This window comes from Cervus elaphus, chromosome 11 (genome assembly GCF_910594005.1).
Source record: "Cervus elaphus chromosome 11, mCerEla1.1, whole genome shotgun sequence".
Classification (NCBI taxonomy): domain Eukaryota; kingdom Metazoa; phylum Chordata; class Mammalia; order Artiodactyla; family Cervidae; genus Cervus; species Cervus elaphus.
This window is the reverse complement of record NC_057825.1, coordinates 14,111,718-14,127,088: the sequence shown is the minus strand read 5'-3', so window position 1 is coordinate 14,127,088 and position 15,371 is coordinate 14,111,718. Positions and strand designations below refer to the sequence as shown.

Genomic DNA, 15,371 nt, shown 5'->3' with positions numbered 1-15,371 from the left:
CCAGATCAGATGGGCTCAGCCATTTTTCCCATGCTGCCACCATCTCTCCCAGTCAGTTTTACTGGGAGCCTGCTCTGGGCCAGGAAATGTGCTGACCAGATCTGACTGTCCTGATTTCAAGGAGCCCACAGATTGGTGAGAAAGAAAATAGCCTAGAGGGGCAGATGTCAGCCAGTGTGTCCACAGGGCTTTGATTCACTATGCTATTTGACCCTCTACAACCCCACAGAGTGTAAGTATCATCATGCTCATTCCGCAGTTGAGGAAACAGAGGCACAGAGAGGTAAAGGTACTAAGCTGAAGTCACACAGCTGAGAAGTCTGGTTTCTCACTCCAAATCCCATACTCTTGCAGCTCCCTGCTGAGATGGGAGCTTCCTAGAAGCTGGCGACTGGGTGGGTTCATCTGTCCTCCTCAGTGGGATCTGCAGGGATGGCACAAGATCCCTCCCCTCCCCCTGGGACCCAGGCCAGTGCCAGCCACGAAGTGGTTCACAGATGACTAGGCAGGCCTGCCTGGAAAGGGAGGGGACTCTCTGACCTCACCCTGGGACCATATGCCACCCCCTCCTGTCGCCCAGTGGGTGCGGAGCTGTCTGGGCCCATCAGCTGGAAGGGGTGGAAGGAGGCCTGAGACCTGGAGCCTCGGCTCCTGGCTGGGCAGGGAGAAAGAGGAGCCATGGGCCCACCTGGAGCTTGGCAGCGTTTCTGGGTCAGGGCAGAAGAGGAAGTACGCAAAGAGAGTCGCTCTGGGCCTGGCCATCTGGGCTGAAATGCCGGCTGCTGGGGTGGGGGTGAGAAGGAGGGGCTGAGGCTGGGGCCTGGAGAGCGAATCCCCTCCTCCCAGGCTGCAGGCTTGGAGCTGCAGAGCGGAGTGGTGGGTGTGGAGGCTGGGCCCCTGTGGGCAGAACGCATCAGGCCTCTGGGAGGGGTGGTCCAGGTCATTGAGAGGGAGAGGGGGGTCTTGGGCATCGCTGTTTAAGCCCCAAGGTGGACTAAGCCCCAGCTCCCATGTGTGACCTCGGGGGGAGTCCCTCCCTCCCGTGGCCTCATTGCCCCATCTGCGGGGAGCGATCATGCTCCACCCTGACTGCCGGGGTGGGATGGGCCTTCAGACCCTCCATGTGTGGAGAATTGATGCCAGATCCCAGCTTGCGACGAATGAAAGGCAGGCTTCTCCTGGCAAGTGGCTGTCCACAGCTTCCCCAGTTCCATCACCTGCTCTGAGGTTTCCTTCTAACCCCGACCTTCCAGGATTTACAACAGGCTGTTGACATGTACAAGAGAGATGTGTTCTCTTCTCTGGGCTTCTGGAGGGTGGGAGGAAACACCTAGGTGATGGTTTGGGACTGGAGGAAATTTCTCGATCCTGATGGGGTCCATGGAGGTGGATTAGCAGAGATAACTTGTCTTAACATGTGACACCTGAGGCCCAGAGATGTCAAGGGACTTTCTTGGAGTCACACAGTGCTCAAAGAAACACAGTGACCCTGCCCATTGGCCTTTCACCCCCTTAGAGCTCTGCCTCTCCCAAGGGCTCAGCCCAGTTTTGGATGAGTTGATTTCAAAAAAACACTCACAGTACCCGAGGCCCTATCTGTGTGTGTTCCAATATCCACGCTTGATTGGTCCCCTAGTTCTGCCTGTGTTGAGCAGGGCAGGGCCATCTAAGCCTGGGGTCATCCATAGCCCTGACTGGGCCATTTTTTTGTGAAGGATGTCATTAAATTTGTTGATGGCTTTAGGGAGGAAGTCCAGAGGCTGGTGGAGGTGGTGGACAGCTGGCTGGGCCTCGAGCACTCGAGCGTGACCTCTTAGGCTTGTCTGCCCCTCCTGCCGTGTTGGTGATACCCGGCTCCAGCCTCCCCCATCTGAATGAAGGTCCTGCTCATGGTCCAGTCATATTCCCGGATGAGCAGTGGACACAGGAAGCCGTCATTACCTGTCAGACAGGCTGCCTCCTGGGGCAGAGACTCGTGACCTCAACCATGAATTTCCCCCACAGCGCCCCCATCCCGACCCTGCCCAGGGCTCCAGCGATTCCGAGATTGGGACCGGCCTGGGGGGGGCGGATGTTTCCAGGGCTGCCTGGCTGGGGACTTCCCCTGGTCAATACTGCGCACCCTCGTCCCGACAGGAAATCTGACAGGTCTGAACCCTCCAGACACCCATTGTGTGAAGCCTGGCGTGGGCTCCAGTGTTTCCCCTGTCAGACTCCATCCCTTCTTGCCTCCTCCTTGCCTAAGCTGGTTTTTAAGGAAAGTTCCAGGCTGTTGCCCCTCCTCCATCTCGGCATAAGGTCCTGCTCAATCTTAAGACCTTTCCTCTTTCCAGCCTGCCTGAGTTCACATCCTGACTTCTAGTGCAAGCTGTGTGACCTTAGGGGAATTACGTACCCTCTCTGTGCCACCAGTATTTTCTGTGACATGAAGGTGGTGACCATCAAATGAGATAATGTGCATAGCTAAAGCAGTCAGTAAGTGCTGAATACAGTTTATTGCTATTAAATCCAAACTTCACCCTCAGACAAACTTGTAATCTTCCTGTGCTAGAGGTCTCTGGCTCTGGTCCCCTCCAGGCGTGAGCATCTCCCCTCCCTGATGGGATTCAGTGTGAGATGTTTGCTCTTGCTGTTGTTTCCTGCACAACCTGGCCCTTCTGAAAAGACCGGGCCCTCCTGCTTTGCTGTGCGCTGTGCTCCATCGCTTCCGTCCGGTCCGAGTCTCTGTGACCCCGTGGACTGTAGCCTGCCAGGCTCCTCTGTCCGTGGGATTCTCCAGGCAAGAATACTGGAGCGGGCTACGATGTCCTCCTCCAGGGCTCTTCCCGACCCAGGGATCGAACCCACATCTCTTATGTCTCCTGTGTTGGCAGGCAGGTTCTTTACCACTAGCACCACCTGGGAAGCCCCTTAGTTGAAGAAATGGGTGATCTATCCTTACACACGGGAGGAAACACAGTCCCGGATGGATGGGGCAATTTAAGGCTTTCCAGGGGGTAATTCTGATTGTATGCTGTGTTCTCCTTCCTCACCGACTGTAAATCTGACAGCCCAGTAAGATGTGAGGCTGCACTGGGCTGGCCCCTCCCTGCCTCGGAGCCCTCCTGACCCAGCCCTGGTCTGGCCTGCGCTTGACCTGGACTTCCAGCCCAGCAGGATGCTATTCCCCTCCAGACCACTGGATCCTGATGGTCCTGTGCCCACAGGGGAGTTCTTCATGTCCATCCTTCTCTGGTCTTCTCTGGTGTCCTCACTCTTCAATCCTGAACGGTGGGGTGTGGTGAGGGTGGAGAGTGTCAGGCTGCTTTGATGAGGTGATGTCTGAGCTGGGTCCTGAGGGGTGAGGAGAGTTCGCCAGGTGGGTGCAGAAGGGGGACCTTCATGGCAGGGCAGAGGCTGGAGCCTTTGGAGGTTGAGAGCAGATAGATCAGAGTCCCTGGTGTGGGTTGGCATGCAGAGGGAGGGGGCTGGCTGCTTTGTGACAGCTTGGTCCTTTGTGGTACTCTGGGAGTTCACCTTTGGGGGCTTTTGAGGGATGATGAAGGTGATGTGCGGTCAGGTTGGATCTGACTTAACTAGCCCCTGTCCCCTTGCCTGGCACTTATTAAACATGCAGATTTCCAGGCTTCATCCACACCCACTGAACCAAGCATCTTGGAGGAACCTCAGAAATACACATGTTTAACAAGCCATTTGGAGGCTGGGGGCAGTGGAGGCTGCAGCCTTGAACCCCACCCAAAACAGCATGTGGGGAGGTAGAAGCCGGGCCTGTTCAGGAGACCCTCTGGAGGCAGGACTGTGGTGGGAGATCAAGACCACTGGGGGACTAGAGCCTGCAGGGCCCCTGGCTCACCGGTTGGAAGGGTCTGGGGAGCCCTTGCTGGCCGGGGCTTCCCCCTGACGGAAGGTCTGTGGCAGGAAGTGGTGGTGGTATAAGGAGGGCATTTTTAGGTGCCCTCCCTCCAGTCTGGGCAGTCTCTGGGAAGCGGCTGCTTCTGTTTGAAGGGAGGAGGACACAGGGGCAGTGGGAGGGGGTGGGTGGTTTGCTCCACAGTGGGATTGATTCCAGATGCTCTGCTGGGTGTGTAGGGAGCAGGCTTTGTCTGCCTGGGGGTCCTGGACCTCCTCTCTCACCTCCCACCCAGCCCCTCCCCTACTCAGCCCCCCAGCTGGTATCTTCTTGGTACTCATCTCAGTCCCGAGGAGATTTTCAGCTTGGATGCCTGGCAATGCCCACTCCATCCCAAGGCCAGAAATGCAAAAGCTCCTCCCTCCATGAGGCAGATAGGTTAGGAGTCTGTAACTTCTCCTTGTAGGCAGGGAAACGGAGGCACAGAGAAGGACTTGAGAACATAAGCATAAGCAGAGTTGATGCCACACCTCTGAAGCCCAGCTGTGTTTACAGATGAGATCCTGAAGTCCCCCGTCTACACACACTCTTCTAAATCTGCTAGTTGGGGGTCCCAGACAAGACCCACTCATCCCAGCCTTAATCAGCTTGATGACTTGATCAGTCTCTCATCTCCTTTGAGAAAGCTAGAACCTGGCCCGTCAGGGAATTCCTGCTTTGGGGAGGAAACTGAGCCAGATGACTCTTGCCCCCATCCTGAGCTGGACCTCCTGGGAGTCCTCCTCCCCCTCAAAACTAGTGGCCCTGGCTTTAGAAGTTATTCTTCCTGGAAATGCCAAGGTGTGGGTAGGTGGCTGCAGGAGCCCCAGATGAGTGGGAAGGCTCCAAACTGGATGTCCTGGAGGAGGTTCGAGAACCCAGCCCACCTCTCCATGGAAGAATTGGGTACTGCTCTATCCAGGGACCTCTGCATTTGTAAAAGAGACTCCTGGTAATGTCTACTATTGCAAATGAGCTAGAGCAGTGCTTTAGCCAAAGGAGGCTAATGGGGTCCTTACAGCCCTTGTGGTTTCCCATCTTCCCCAGGGATTGGCCAGAGCTCTGGGGAGAGGGGCCAGGGGAGTTGATGGCTTCTGACAACCCAGACAGGGTTTGAAGGAGCAAATACCCCTCCGGCCCCTCCCCCCTGGTCCTGGGAAGGCGCCTGGCTTCCAGCTGTGATCCAGGCTTCTCCTGACCTGGGGGCCCTCCCCCCTGGCTGAGGGAGCAAGGGAGGGGGTCTCCTTTGTGAGGTGCAAAACCTGGTCTGGATTCCCGCTGACTGCCCCACCCCCTCCAGGGCCCCACCTTTTCTGCTGTGCTGGAGGAAGCCGTCCAGACTCCCTCAGGCCCCCCACGTGCCTCTCCCACCAACACACCCCTAGGACTACTTGTTGGAGTCCAGTCTAAGGTCCTTTGTCTCTGTCACTGAGGCAGGTTAGATCTCCCTGCCAGGGCCTCAGTTTCCCCTTCTGTACTTGAGGGGTTGGAGCCTAGGCAGATGGTTACGAGAATATTTTTAAAAAATAAATGCTGCTGCAGAGGCAAGGCAGTGTAGAGAGATACTCCCACCAATGGCCAGGGTGGCCAGGGAAGGCGCAGGAGGTGGGCCCTAGAATGATGGACTTTGGCCAAGCAGACAAATGTCGGTAGGAGGCCAGTCCCTTCTGTGTGTGTGTGTGTGTGTGTGTGTGCGCGCGCGCGCGCGTGCAAAGTATGTGCTAAGTCACTTCAGTCGTGTCTGACTCTTTGCAACCCCATGGACTGTAGTCTGCCAGGCTTCTCTGCCCATGGGATTCTCCAGGCAAGAATACTGGAGTGGGTTGCCACCTCCCCCTCCAGGGGTTCCTCCTGACCCAGGGATGGGGCCCGTGTCTCTCATGAGTAAAGAGGCATGAGAAGCAGGGGAAGAACAGAGGTGAGGCTGGGGTGGTTTGTTGGGAACTAGATTGCTGGAGGCTCAAATACCAAAGAAGCTTCTTTGCACTTGTGGCTTTGGGACTCTGGGGAGCTATAGATGGCTTTTGAGCTGGGGAGTGCCTGACTTGAAGGCTTTCAGCAGGATGCCATAGAGGGAGGCTCAGTTTCCATCCCTACAGTGGGGTAGGGATGGTTCTGCCCTGCCAGAACTGCTGTAAATGCCCAGCGAGGGAGACCTCGCAGCATCTGAGGTGTTTCACTTGGGAGAGGGTTTAGATCAAAGGCTGCCCTTGTGGCTCAGCTGGTAAAGAATCCGCCTGCAGTGTGGGAGACCTGGGTTGGGAAGATCCCCTGGAGAAGGGAAAGGCTACCCACTCCAGTATTCTGGCATAGAGAATTCCATGGACTGTATAATCCATGGGGTTGCAAAGAGTCAGACATGACTGAGCGACTTTCACTTTCACTTTAAATCGAAGGGACAAAATGTTCAAATTTGGCAAAGCCCCCATGGATACATAGGTGTTCATTCTGTTCTCTCTAGATTTTGTGTGCTTGAAATACACACCCTAATTGTAAATATATAAAAGTAATACATATATCAAACAGGAGGATTTTTAAAAGAACAGGTGAATGTCCTGCCTGAAGTGAAGTGAAAGTGAAGTGTTAGTTGCTCAGTCTGCCTGACTCTTTGTGGCCCCATGGTCTATAGCCCTCCAGGCTCATCTGTCCATGGGATTCTCCAGGCAAGAATACCAGAGTGGGTAGCCATGCCCTTCTCCAGGGGATTTTCCCAGCCCAGGGATCGAACCCGCATCTCCTGCATCTCCTGCGTCCGCTGGAAGATTTTTTTTTTTTTTTTTTTTACCGTTTGAGCCACAAGAGAAGGCTTTCTACCTGGCAGGGGCCCTGGTATGTCCGGGGGTGTGTTTGTGTGTCGGTGCTCAGCCTAGGGAGCCTGGGGCAGAAACCAACCCTGCGGCACCGGCCTCATTCGAACCCCAATCGAAAGTGATCAGTTCGGGAGCAAGGTGCCCACCTGGTCGCCTTGCGTGCGCCCTGCCCAGCGCCGAGAGAGCGCACACACGCGGGTGTTTATACCCTCCCGCGGAGTGGGGCGCCGCGGGCTCCCAGAGGTCTGGCCTCAAGTTCTCAGGGCCTCGATGACCCTCCTGGGGACCCGCCTGGGGTCCCAGGCACTCCGGCCCGCCTGGCCCCGCCGACTCCAGGCCGGGATTTCTCCCGCACTGACTTTCCGGGCCGGTGCCAGCCCGGCCTCCCGGTCCCCGGCCCCCGCGGCGGGGCCGGCTGCTCCGCGGAGGGCGGGAGCGGGAGGAGGAGTTTGAGCGACTTTGTGGGGCAGCCTTGGCCTCGGCGGCGGCCGCAGCGGCGCGCGGGAGAACGCGGGGACGCCCGCCGGGCCGGCCGGAGCGGGCGATGGGGCCCGTGTGAGCGCGCCCAGGCCCGGCCCGGTGCCCGGCGGGCGGCAGCATGTCCGCGGGCGGCGGCGCCAGGAAGAGCACCGGGAGGCCCTCCTACTACTACCGGCTGCTCAGGAGACCCCGGCTGCAGCGACAGAGGAGCCGCTCCCGCAGCCGGACTCGGCCCGCCAGGGGTAGGCGCCACCCCGACCCCTGACCCGTGGGTCCTCCCTAGCGCCCGGCTCACCGCCGGGTGCCCTGGGGTGCCTGGGACCCCAGGTCCTCCTGCTGTCGATTTACCCAGGACCCTCTCACCCGCCCCCTGTGGTTGCCCCTTACTGTGTCTACTTGGTCCCCATTCCCCCAGCTTCTCCCCATCCACCCCGCTGGGGGTGGGGGTGGGTCGGGGATCGGGGGAAACTGAGGCTTGGGGGTCTCCTCATGCCAAGGGCAGGTAAAGTGGAGATCGCAGTTCAGCTTCTTGTCTCTGACCCTCAGTTTGAACCTCTACGCCTCGGTTTATTCAGTAGGGGGTGGGGGGGAAATGGAGTCACCCTGAGCGGTTCTGGCTCAGGTTCTGGCTCTTCCCAGGCTGGCAGGACCCTGTCCTCTCAGCCTACCCTCCCCCTAACCCCCTCGTGGCTCCTCTGGGACTTAACCAGGACTCCACCACCTCTTGGGTGGAGGTACACGTGCGTAGATCTCCGGGGTCCTATTCCGGGGTCCTATTCCAGGGTCCTTGGCTCCAGGGGAGCGCTAGCCTGTAACATCTGTCCAGGACGTCTCTGAGTGGGTGGGCGAGGGTGGGCACCACCTCCTTTGAAAGGAGTTTCTCTCTTTCAAGGCCAGGAGGCAGGACACGGAGGGGGGAGGTGCAAGCAGCATTTTCTTTTTCCAGTAACAGGATCCTCAGCTGGAAAGGCCTGTGATCCAGGGGGCCGGGACTTCCTTCCCTGGCTGGGTAGGAGGGAGTGGGGAGGCCCCCCTGGAAGGAGGTGGCCTTCAAAAAGGCCCTGGGTAGGTCGGAGTCCCTGGCAGAGGCTCAGGCCCATGGAGGTGCCCATGGGTGGGAGGAGGGTGGGTGGGGAGCTGGGAGCACCTAGTGGATACCTGGGCTGTGTTTACACCATCAGGTTATCTTGGGAATCCGGAAGGCTGGCCTGGTGCCCAGCCTGACCCAGAGGAGTTTGAGCAAATCTGTGCTTGGCATCTGGTCAAGTGCCCCCTGCTCCGGGCTCTGGTTTTGTGGCCTGGCCTCTGTGGTTGCCCGGAACCTCAGTTTTCTCGTCAGTGAGAGGATACGTCAGGCAGGCAGGCAGTACAAGTTCATCTGCCTCCCCCGGAACGGGGAAGACTTTTCCCACAGTCAGGGCTCAGCAGCAATGCATGGGGCTTCCTCAGGAAGTGGTGAGTTCCTGAGGTAGTGAGTTCCCCGTGCGTGGAAGGGTTCAAGCTGAGGCTGGGAATGCATATGCGCGTGTGTTCTGGGAATTCAGTCTTCAAGCCTCTTCCGAGGCTTGTGATCTCCTCCCCCTTGCTTTCCTTGAAGGGGTCCCTGACTGCTCCCTCCCTCCAACCTGGCCCTGGGCCACCAGAGATCTGGGCTCAAGCACTGTGATGCTGGGCAAGGCTCATCCCTTGTCTCAGCTTCCTGGGCTGTCAAAGGGGGCTGCTAGTACATGGAAGATTCCAGGTACAGCTGAAAAGCAGGAGCTGTACAGATGCCCCGGCAAGCTCAGGCCACCGGCAAGCTCAGACCACCTCCTGCACCCACCCCACCCCTGCCTTATTCCCTCTGTGACCTTCCCTTCACTCTTGACCTCAGCCCAGCTCCAGCCTGGTGGGCACAGAGAGGATCAGAAGCTCCCTTCCCACTCAGCCAACTGAGCAGGAGACAATCAATGCTTGTCTGGCCAGCCTGAGCCCCAGCTCCCAGGCTCGCTTGTGTGAGAGCCCCAGGCGAGCACCCAGCTTGCAGGGAGGCAGGAGGAGACTGTTCTTGAACAGAAGTTACGTCTGGGGAAATCAAGGAGAAATTCCCAGGGGAGGTGACATTTGGACTGGGTCTCACCACCTGGCTAGAGTTTCCTTTGGCTGAGAGAGTGGTTGAGTCAGATGGGAGTTCAAGCCCCAGGCCTGCACAAAGCCATCCTTTGGTCAGTTACGTCTCAGCCTCAGTGGCCTTGTCTGGTAAATGGAGGTGATGACGGCAGGGTTGTTTAAAGACTGAGGGCAGCAAATATTGGGCTGGCCCAAAAACTTGTTCGGGTTTTCCATAAGATGTGATGGGAAAACCCAAATGAACTTTTTGGCCAACCCCATACATGGAAAGCTAGAAGCCTGTGCTGCTTGGGACTCGGGGTCACAATTGATGTGGTGTGAGCTATGGATGTCCTTACTCTGGACAGAGCAGCAGTTCTTACTCTTACAGAGTACAGTAAGTCTTATCCGTAAGTAAGTCCTTATCCTTACAGAGCAGAGTAAGGATGTCCTTACTCTGGACAGAGTGCAAAGACGGGGAGTTGGAAAATGTCTTGGTATGGTAGCTGAGATGGTAAAGAGTCTCCCTGCAATGCTGGAGACCTGGGTTCCATCCCTGGGTCGGGAAGATCCCCTGGAGAAGGAAATAGCAACCCACTCTGGTATTCTTGCCTGGAAAATTCCAAAGATGAAGGAGCCTGGCGGGCTACAGTCCATGGGGTCGCAAAGAGTCAGACATGACTGAGTGACTAACTTTACTTTATTGTGGGTGGAATTCATCCTGGGGTGGCAGAGGGCATGCATTGGTTAAGAGTGGATAGTTGGGAACAGTAGTTGGGGCCTGATTACAGGCCGTTGAGCAATGTGGAATCATGGGTGGGAGCAGGGGAAATGCCTGGCAGGGTAACAGGTGGAGCTACCCGGCCGGGGGGCAAACCTCCCTCCAGTAAACTCTCAGATCCCTGACTCTGCCTCCAAGGCCACCCCTCCCCCTGAGGGTAACACCCCCACCCAGGTGGGAACTCTTGCTGGGGGAGCCATCCCGAGGCCTTGAGCTCATTCTTTGTGACCTCAGGCCTCAACCTCCCCATCTACAGCGGACGGGGAGGTGGGGCTTTGTCCCATGGTGGTGACATCATCAGGTCCCCAAGCATCCCAGCCGTGATCTGGCCCTTGCTTCACACCCATTCCGGCATCTGCCACCAGCAAGGAAGGACAATGACCGAGAACTCAGATGTGTGTTTGTTCAGAAACAGGAAAGAACAGGGAAGAGTTGGCAGGTGGTGGGGACCCAGCTGGGCCTGGCCAGAGGAAGGGTTGTGACCAGTCTGCCACCTCTCTGCCCACTGCCCCCACTGTCTCTCTGGAGTGGGTGGCGGGGAGCTCCCTGCAGGCTCAAGAGGAAGACTTTGTCTCTGGCAGGGCTGCCAGTGAGGGACAGTGTCTGCAGCCCCCCAAGGTGTGACCTGAGCGGGGCACTAAGCAGTGTTCCTTCCTTCGCTGAGCCCTGAATCCTCAGAAAAGGCAGAGTGAATCTGCTGCTGGTGGGGCTGGGGGGGAAGTTTGATGATGGCCGGAGGCAGGGTGGAAATGGTGATGCTGGCGTGGCGAGGGTCATCTGGCCACTTTACATTGGACCTTGTGGCTCAGCCCACTTGAAGGCTGGGTGTGACCCATGAATTTGGGGGGGTCCTGCCACCCTAAGTGTGTCATCTAGCCAGGGTACCTTCCCACCTACTCCCACCAAGGTCAAGATAAGCTTTGTCTGAGCTACTTGTACCCCTGGGAAAACTTGCATTTCTCCCTCGCGTGAATAAAGTTCGCCCATTCACTCAGCTAGCAAACACGGCTTGAGCGCCTGCTATGTGCTGGGAATGGGGCCACGTGGGGAGGAATTACACAGGCTCCCAGCCCTTGACAAGCTCCCAGTTGCTGGGGGAGGCCGCCTTGTTGAGCTGCCGTGGGGCACCAAGTCCTTTTTGGGGTACAGGGCAGTGGGTCGTGGGAAATGAGCTCAGATCAGCCACGAGCTAGTTATGTAACTAGGCACATCCCAGGGCCTCAGTTTCACCATCTGTCAGTTGGGGCTAATCCTGTCCTGTTGCCTCCATGTGTCAGGAGACCTCTTGGAGTACCCATCCCTATACTCAGGGAAGGTTCTTTCCTTTATGTCTTCATCTGAGTTTTTCCAGGCATCCAGACACATGCCAGGCCCTGCCTGGGCGCTGTAGTCTTGGCCTGGGTTTTCTCCTTAGATGGTCAGTTCTTTTGCCACGCCCCCACACACCCCATGGCATGGCCCTGCACCTTGGTTGCTGTGTATTTCTTCTCCCCTCCACCTGGGGGTCTTTCCTGCTAAGCTATGCTGGAATCAGTGAGAGGGACCTCTAGAGGGGGCTCCCAGGAGTGCCCCAGCACCCCCTGAGGAATGCAGGCAGGAAGACCTCACACAGGTGCCTGGGAGGACTGGGGCTGATCCCCTGAGGTGGTGGTCCCCTCCCAGGACTTAGAAGTTGGCAGCTGAGTGATCCAACCCCTGGGGTCCAGAGGCAAACAGTGAGGCACAGAGGGGCCACCTTCACAGAGCAGGGTATGGAACCCCAGTAAGCTGGCAACGTGGTTGGGGGGGTTGCTGGTTTAAAGAATCTGCTTCCTAACTGGGAACGATGGTTAGAGAGGTGCCCAAGTGCCACCAGAGGGAAAGGCGGGTGCTGGGACCACTCCTGGGGACCCTGGATGCAGGGAGACCTACTGAGAGGGCCCTGGGCAGCGGTGTGGGCCCTGGGGGCTGGACAGGCCTGAGAACAGCCCTGGTGGGGGCTGGTTGTGGTCCTCTCAGTCTTTAAATGTCCATGCAAGGGCCCCCAACTTGGCTGAGACCGCTGAGACTGTGCACATCCCCTTTTCTGCGTTGTTTCTCCTTTGTTCCTGCTGAGATACCATCCCTCCTTTGAGGGGATCGGCCCCACCAGGCCCTCCTCACCCTTACATGCCTCAGGTCCTGGGAGCTTCACTCCTCCTTATGACAGGTAATAAGGTTCCAGTGACTTTCTGTCTGCTGAATGCCTGCTCCAGGCATTCAACACACTGCTGTGTTGACAGTGGGCTTAACTCGGTTATTTGCCTTATTTAATGCTCACAACAGCACTGTGAGACGGGTACTGGCATTATTCTCATGTTTTAGTTGAGGAAACCGTGTCCCAGAGAGTGGGAGCCTTGTCCACCTTCAGGCAGCTCAGAAAGAGTGGAGCCCAGCTGTGCCTCACTGCATATCCTGAGCTTGTGAACACACCACCTTGTTCCTCCGTAGGCAGATCCTTCTGAGGTCAGGCCTCGGTTTTGATAAGGCCACCTCCTCCTCCTGCTATCTGATTTGCACAGTCAACAACTCTATTGAGTGTTCACAGCCATCCTGGCCATAATTCAGGAGGGAGGTAGGGGAGTGACCTCATTGTCATCTATGTGTGTGGGGGGTCAGTCTTCCTGATCGGCCTCTCTCTGTGCCTTGGATGACTCAGGCCATTCCCCAGGCCCAGTCTCTTCCCCGGTCCCCACCCCTAACTCCCATTCATGCCTGCCAACCATGTCCTTTCCCTGGGCAGGTCACAGGTCTTACAGCCTCCACCCTGTTTTTCCACCGAGTTCCTTTGTGCTGAGGGCTTAGCATCTCTTGATGTGAGGTCCCTGGAGACAGGCAGGTAGTTTGAGGCCCACTTCCCCAAGCCGTCTAGGCTCTTGAGGGAGACCAGAGGCTCCAGTGCATCCACTGGATTGTCAGCCTCTTAGTCTTTTTGTTTCTGGCCCATCCTCCTCACCTCTAATAATAAGGAAGAAAATAACTTCCTTCTACCCACCTGACCATCTGCCAGGTCCGGTGCTAAGAGCTTCACCCGACCTTTTCCTTTTAACTTTCCAACCCTCCTAGAGGTTGGGGTCATCACCATCACTTCCCTTTGCCAGGGGAGGAAACGATCTCAGGGTGTGGAGGAAGAGGCCAGGTTCGAACCAAGGCCCCTGGCCTCCTGAGCTCATGCTTAGAAGCAGACTTCCGTGGGTCAGGTTGGAGCTCTGATTGCCGGGCCCCCGTCTCTGCCTCAGCGCATTCGGTACTTCCTGAGACCCGGTAACTCAGGCATGGCCCCAGAGCCTCCTTTGCTTAGCTGCTGATGGGGGAGGTCGGAGGGATTAATCCTGGCGGCCTCTTGCAGCTCCAGCCTTGGGAGCTAACTGTGCCCCATGACAGATGTGGAAACTGAGGCTCAGAGAGCCAAGGCCCCTTGCCCGAGGTTATTTAAAGATGTTAACGTGACCTATGTCTGAAATCCATACTCCTTTGCATCCTATTTTGGTATTGATTTTGTTTGTTGCTTAAGATTGGCGCAGATAGGGAGCTTCCTTGGGGGGGAGCCAAGTGGTTAAGACTCTGTGTTTCCAATGCCGGGGGCGCGGGTTCAATCCCCATTTAGAGAACTAAGATCCTGTATGCCATTCGGTACAGCCAAAACATAAAAATTAATTAAAAAAAAAAAGATTAACCCAGATGGAGACACTGAGGCAGCTGGGTCTTCTTGGTGGGAAGGAAGAGGGGTTGAATTCCTGTGTAACTTGACACAAAACGTGCTCACATCCCGAACCTCATACGTGTTATGCTTTGAAATGACATGTAGCCTTTTGGCTATTTTTAAAAGAAAAGCAATGGCTGTGATATTTCCCCTGCACCTTCCTCTTGAGGCCACTTGGTTAAATGTCAGGAAAGGGAGAGTATTTCCTGGTCAGGAACATTCAGAGCTTGCTGGGAGCTGAAGTTTTGTTTTCTGTTAAGTAGGTGTTTGGGGAGTCAGTTCCCGGTCTCCCCCCTGTCCCACCCCCGCCTGCCTGCCGTTTCTCTGGGAAGGTTGTGTTTGACAGTTGCTGGGAGGAGGGTTTTGAGAGGGAACAGCGGAGATGCCCGCGCGTGGAGTGGCAGGGTGGTTATTTTTAGCCATCCCCATCTAGTAGAGGCATTTCAGCGTTTGTTCAATATTTAATTATCCATCTGAAATTGGCCCACGTGGCCTTGAGTTTGGAAGCGGTTCTCTGTGCTGTGGTTTCCTCTGATTGCATAAATAAGGAAGCAAGGGGAATCTCAATAGCCCTCCAAATAATACGAATGAAAAAAAAAATTAAAAAAGAGTAGACTCGGTGCTCAGGAAAGGACGGGCTTGGTTCTGCAGTCTAGACAGACCACCTGTACGTTAGCAGAAAAGCTGAGCCCGTGAGGACGCCGTCAGCGTCCTTGGAAACGCAGCCTTGCTTGGTCTCCGAATCCCAGACTCCACCACGGCCCGGGTTTTCTTTGGGATGGGCTCTCCCCCGCCTCCACCGGCTTCCTGTGTTGACTTTGACAGCTGCCAGATACCCGAGAGGAGGTTTGGGGATTTTGGTTTTGGAAGTCTTGTTAGCTTTTATTTCCCTTCTCTCTTCTCCCTGACAGACAGGAGAGCTCTGTCGGCATCTGGGCTGTGTCATTTCTTTCTTCTTGGCCCTTCGAGGTGATGTGTTGACACGACTGTGAAATGGAAAAGGCAGAGCCCAGGGAAGAAGGTGTGGGGGTGCAAGGCCCTGCCTGCTCCCCAAGGCCTCTGGTGGATGAGGGAACAGAGGGGAGAGGAAGAAAGCGGGGCCAGAGGGAGCCAGACAGCCAACAATGGGCCTCCTTTTGGTGTCCTTTGGCTTGGGGGTTTGTAGAACTTGCATTTAGAGGTTGGAAATCAATAAATCGGCAATCTGGGCTAGTCTTAGGGAATAGGTGGGTTGTTTTTTTTTTTAAATCCATTTATATCTATCCTAGGGCTTCCCTGGTAGCTCAGCTGGTAAAGAATCTGCCTGCAATGCAGGAGATCCCGGTTCGATTCCTTGGTCGGGAAGATCCCCTGGAGAAGGGGTAGGCTACCCACTCCAGTATTCTTGGGCTTCCCTGGTGGCTCAGCTGGTAAAGAATCTGCCTGCATTGGGGGAGACCTGGATTCGATCCCTGGGTGGGGAAGATCCCCGAGAGAAGGGAACGGCTATCCACTCCAGTATTCTCGCCTGGAGAATAATAGTCCATGGGGTCACAAAGAGTCGGACACGACTAAACAACTTTCACTTTTCACTTAGATATCTATCCTGGGGACTGGGTTTGG

General features: G+C 56.2%; 1 protein-coding gene across 6 annotated transcripts in view; it reads left to right on the top strand.

Annotated features, from left to right (window-relative positions):
- LOC122702944 (DAB2 interacting protein) overlaps positions 1 to 15,371 on the top strand; it is a 210,125-nt gene that overhangs the window by 66,153 nt on the left and 128,601 nt on the right. For 2 of the 6 annotated variants that reach the window (XM_043916955.1, XM_043916953.1), the window contains exon 1: positions 7,148 to 7,421. The exons of 3 other annotated variants lie outside the window; for them this stretch is intronic. In XM_043916955.1, the coding sequence (XP_043772890.1) occupies positions 7,298 to 7,421 (124 nt within the window). In that variant the 5' untranslated portion in view covers positions 7,148 to 7,297. Of the gene's footprint in view, positions 1 to 7,146; positions 7,422 to 15,371 lie in introns of those variants that run through there. One more of the 6 variants, XM_043916957.1, reaches the window with a different exon arrangement.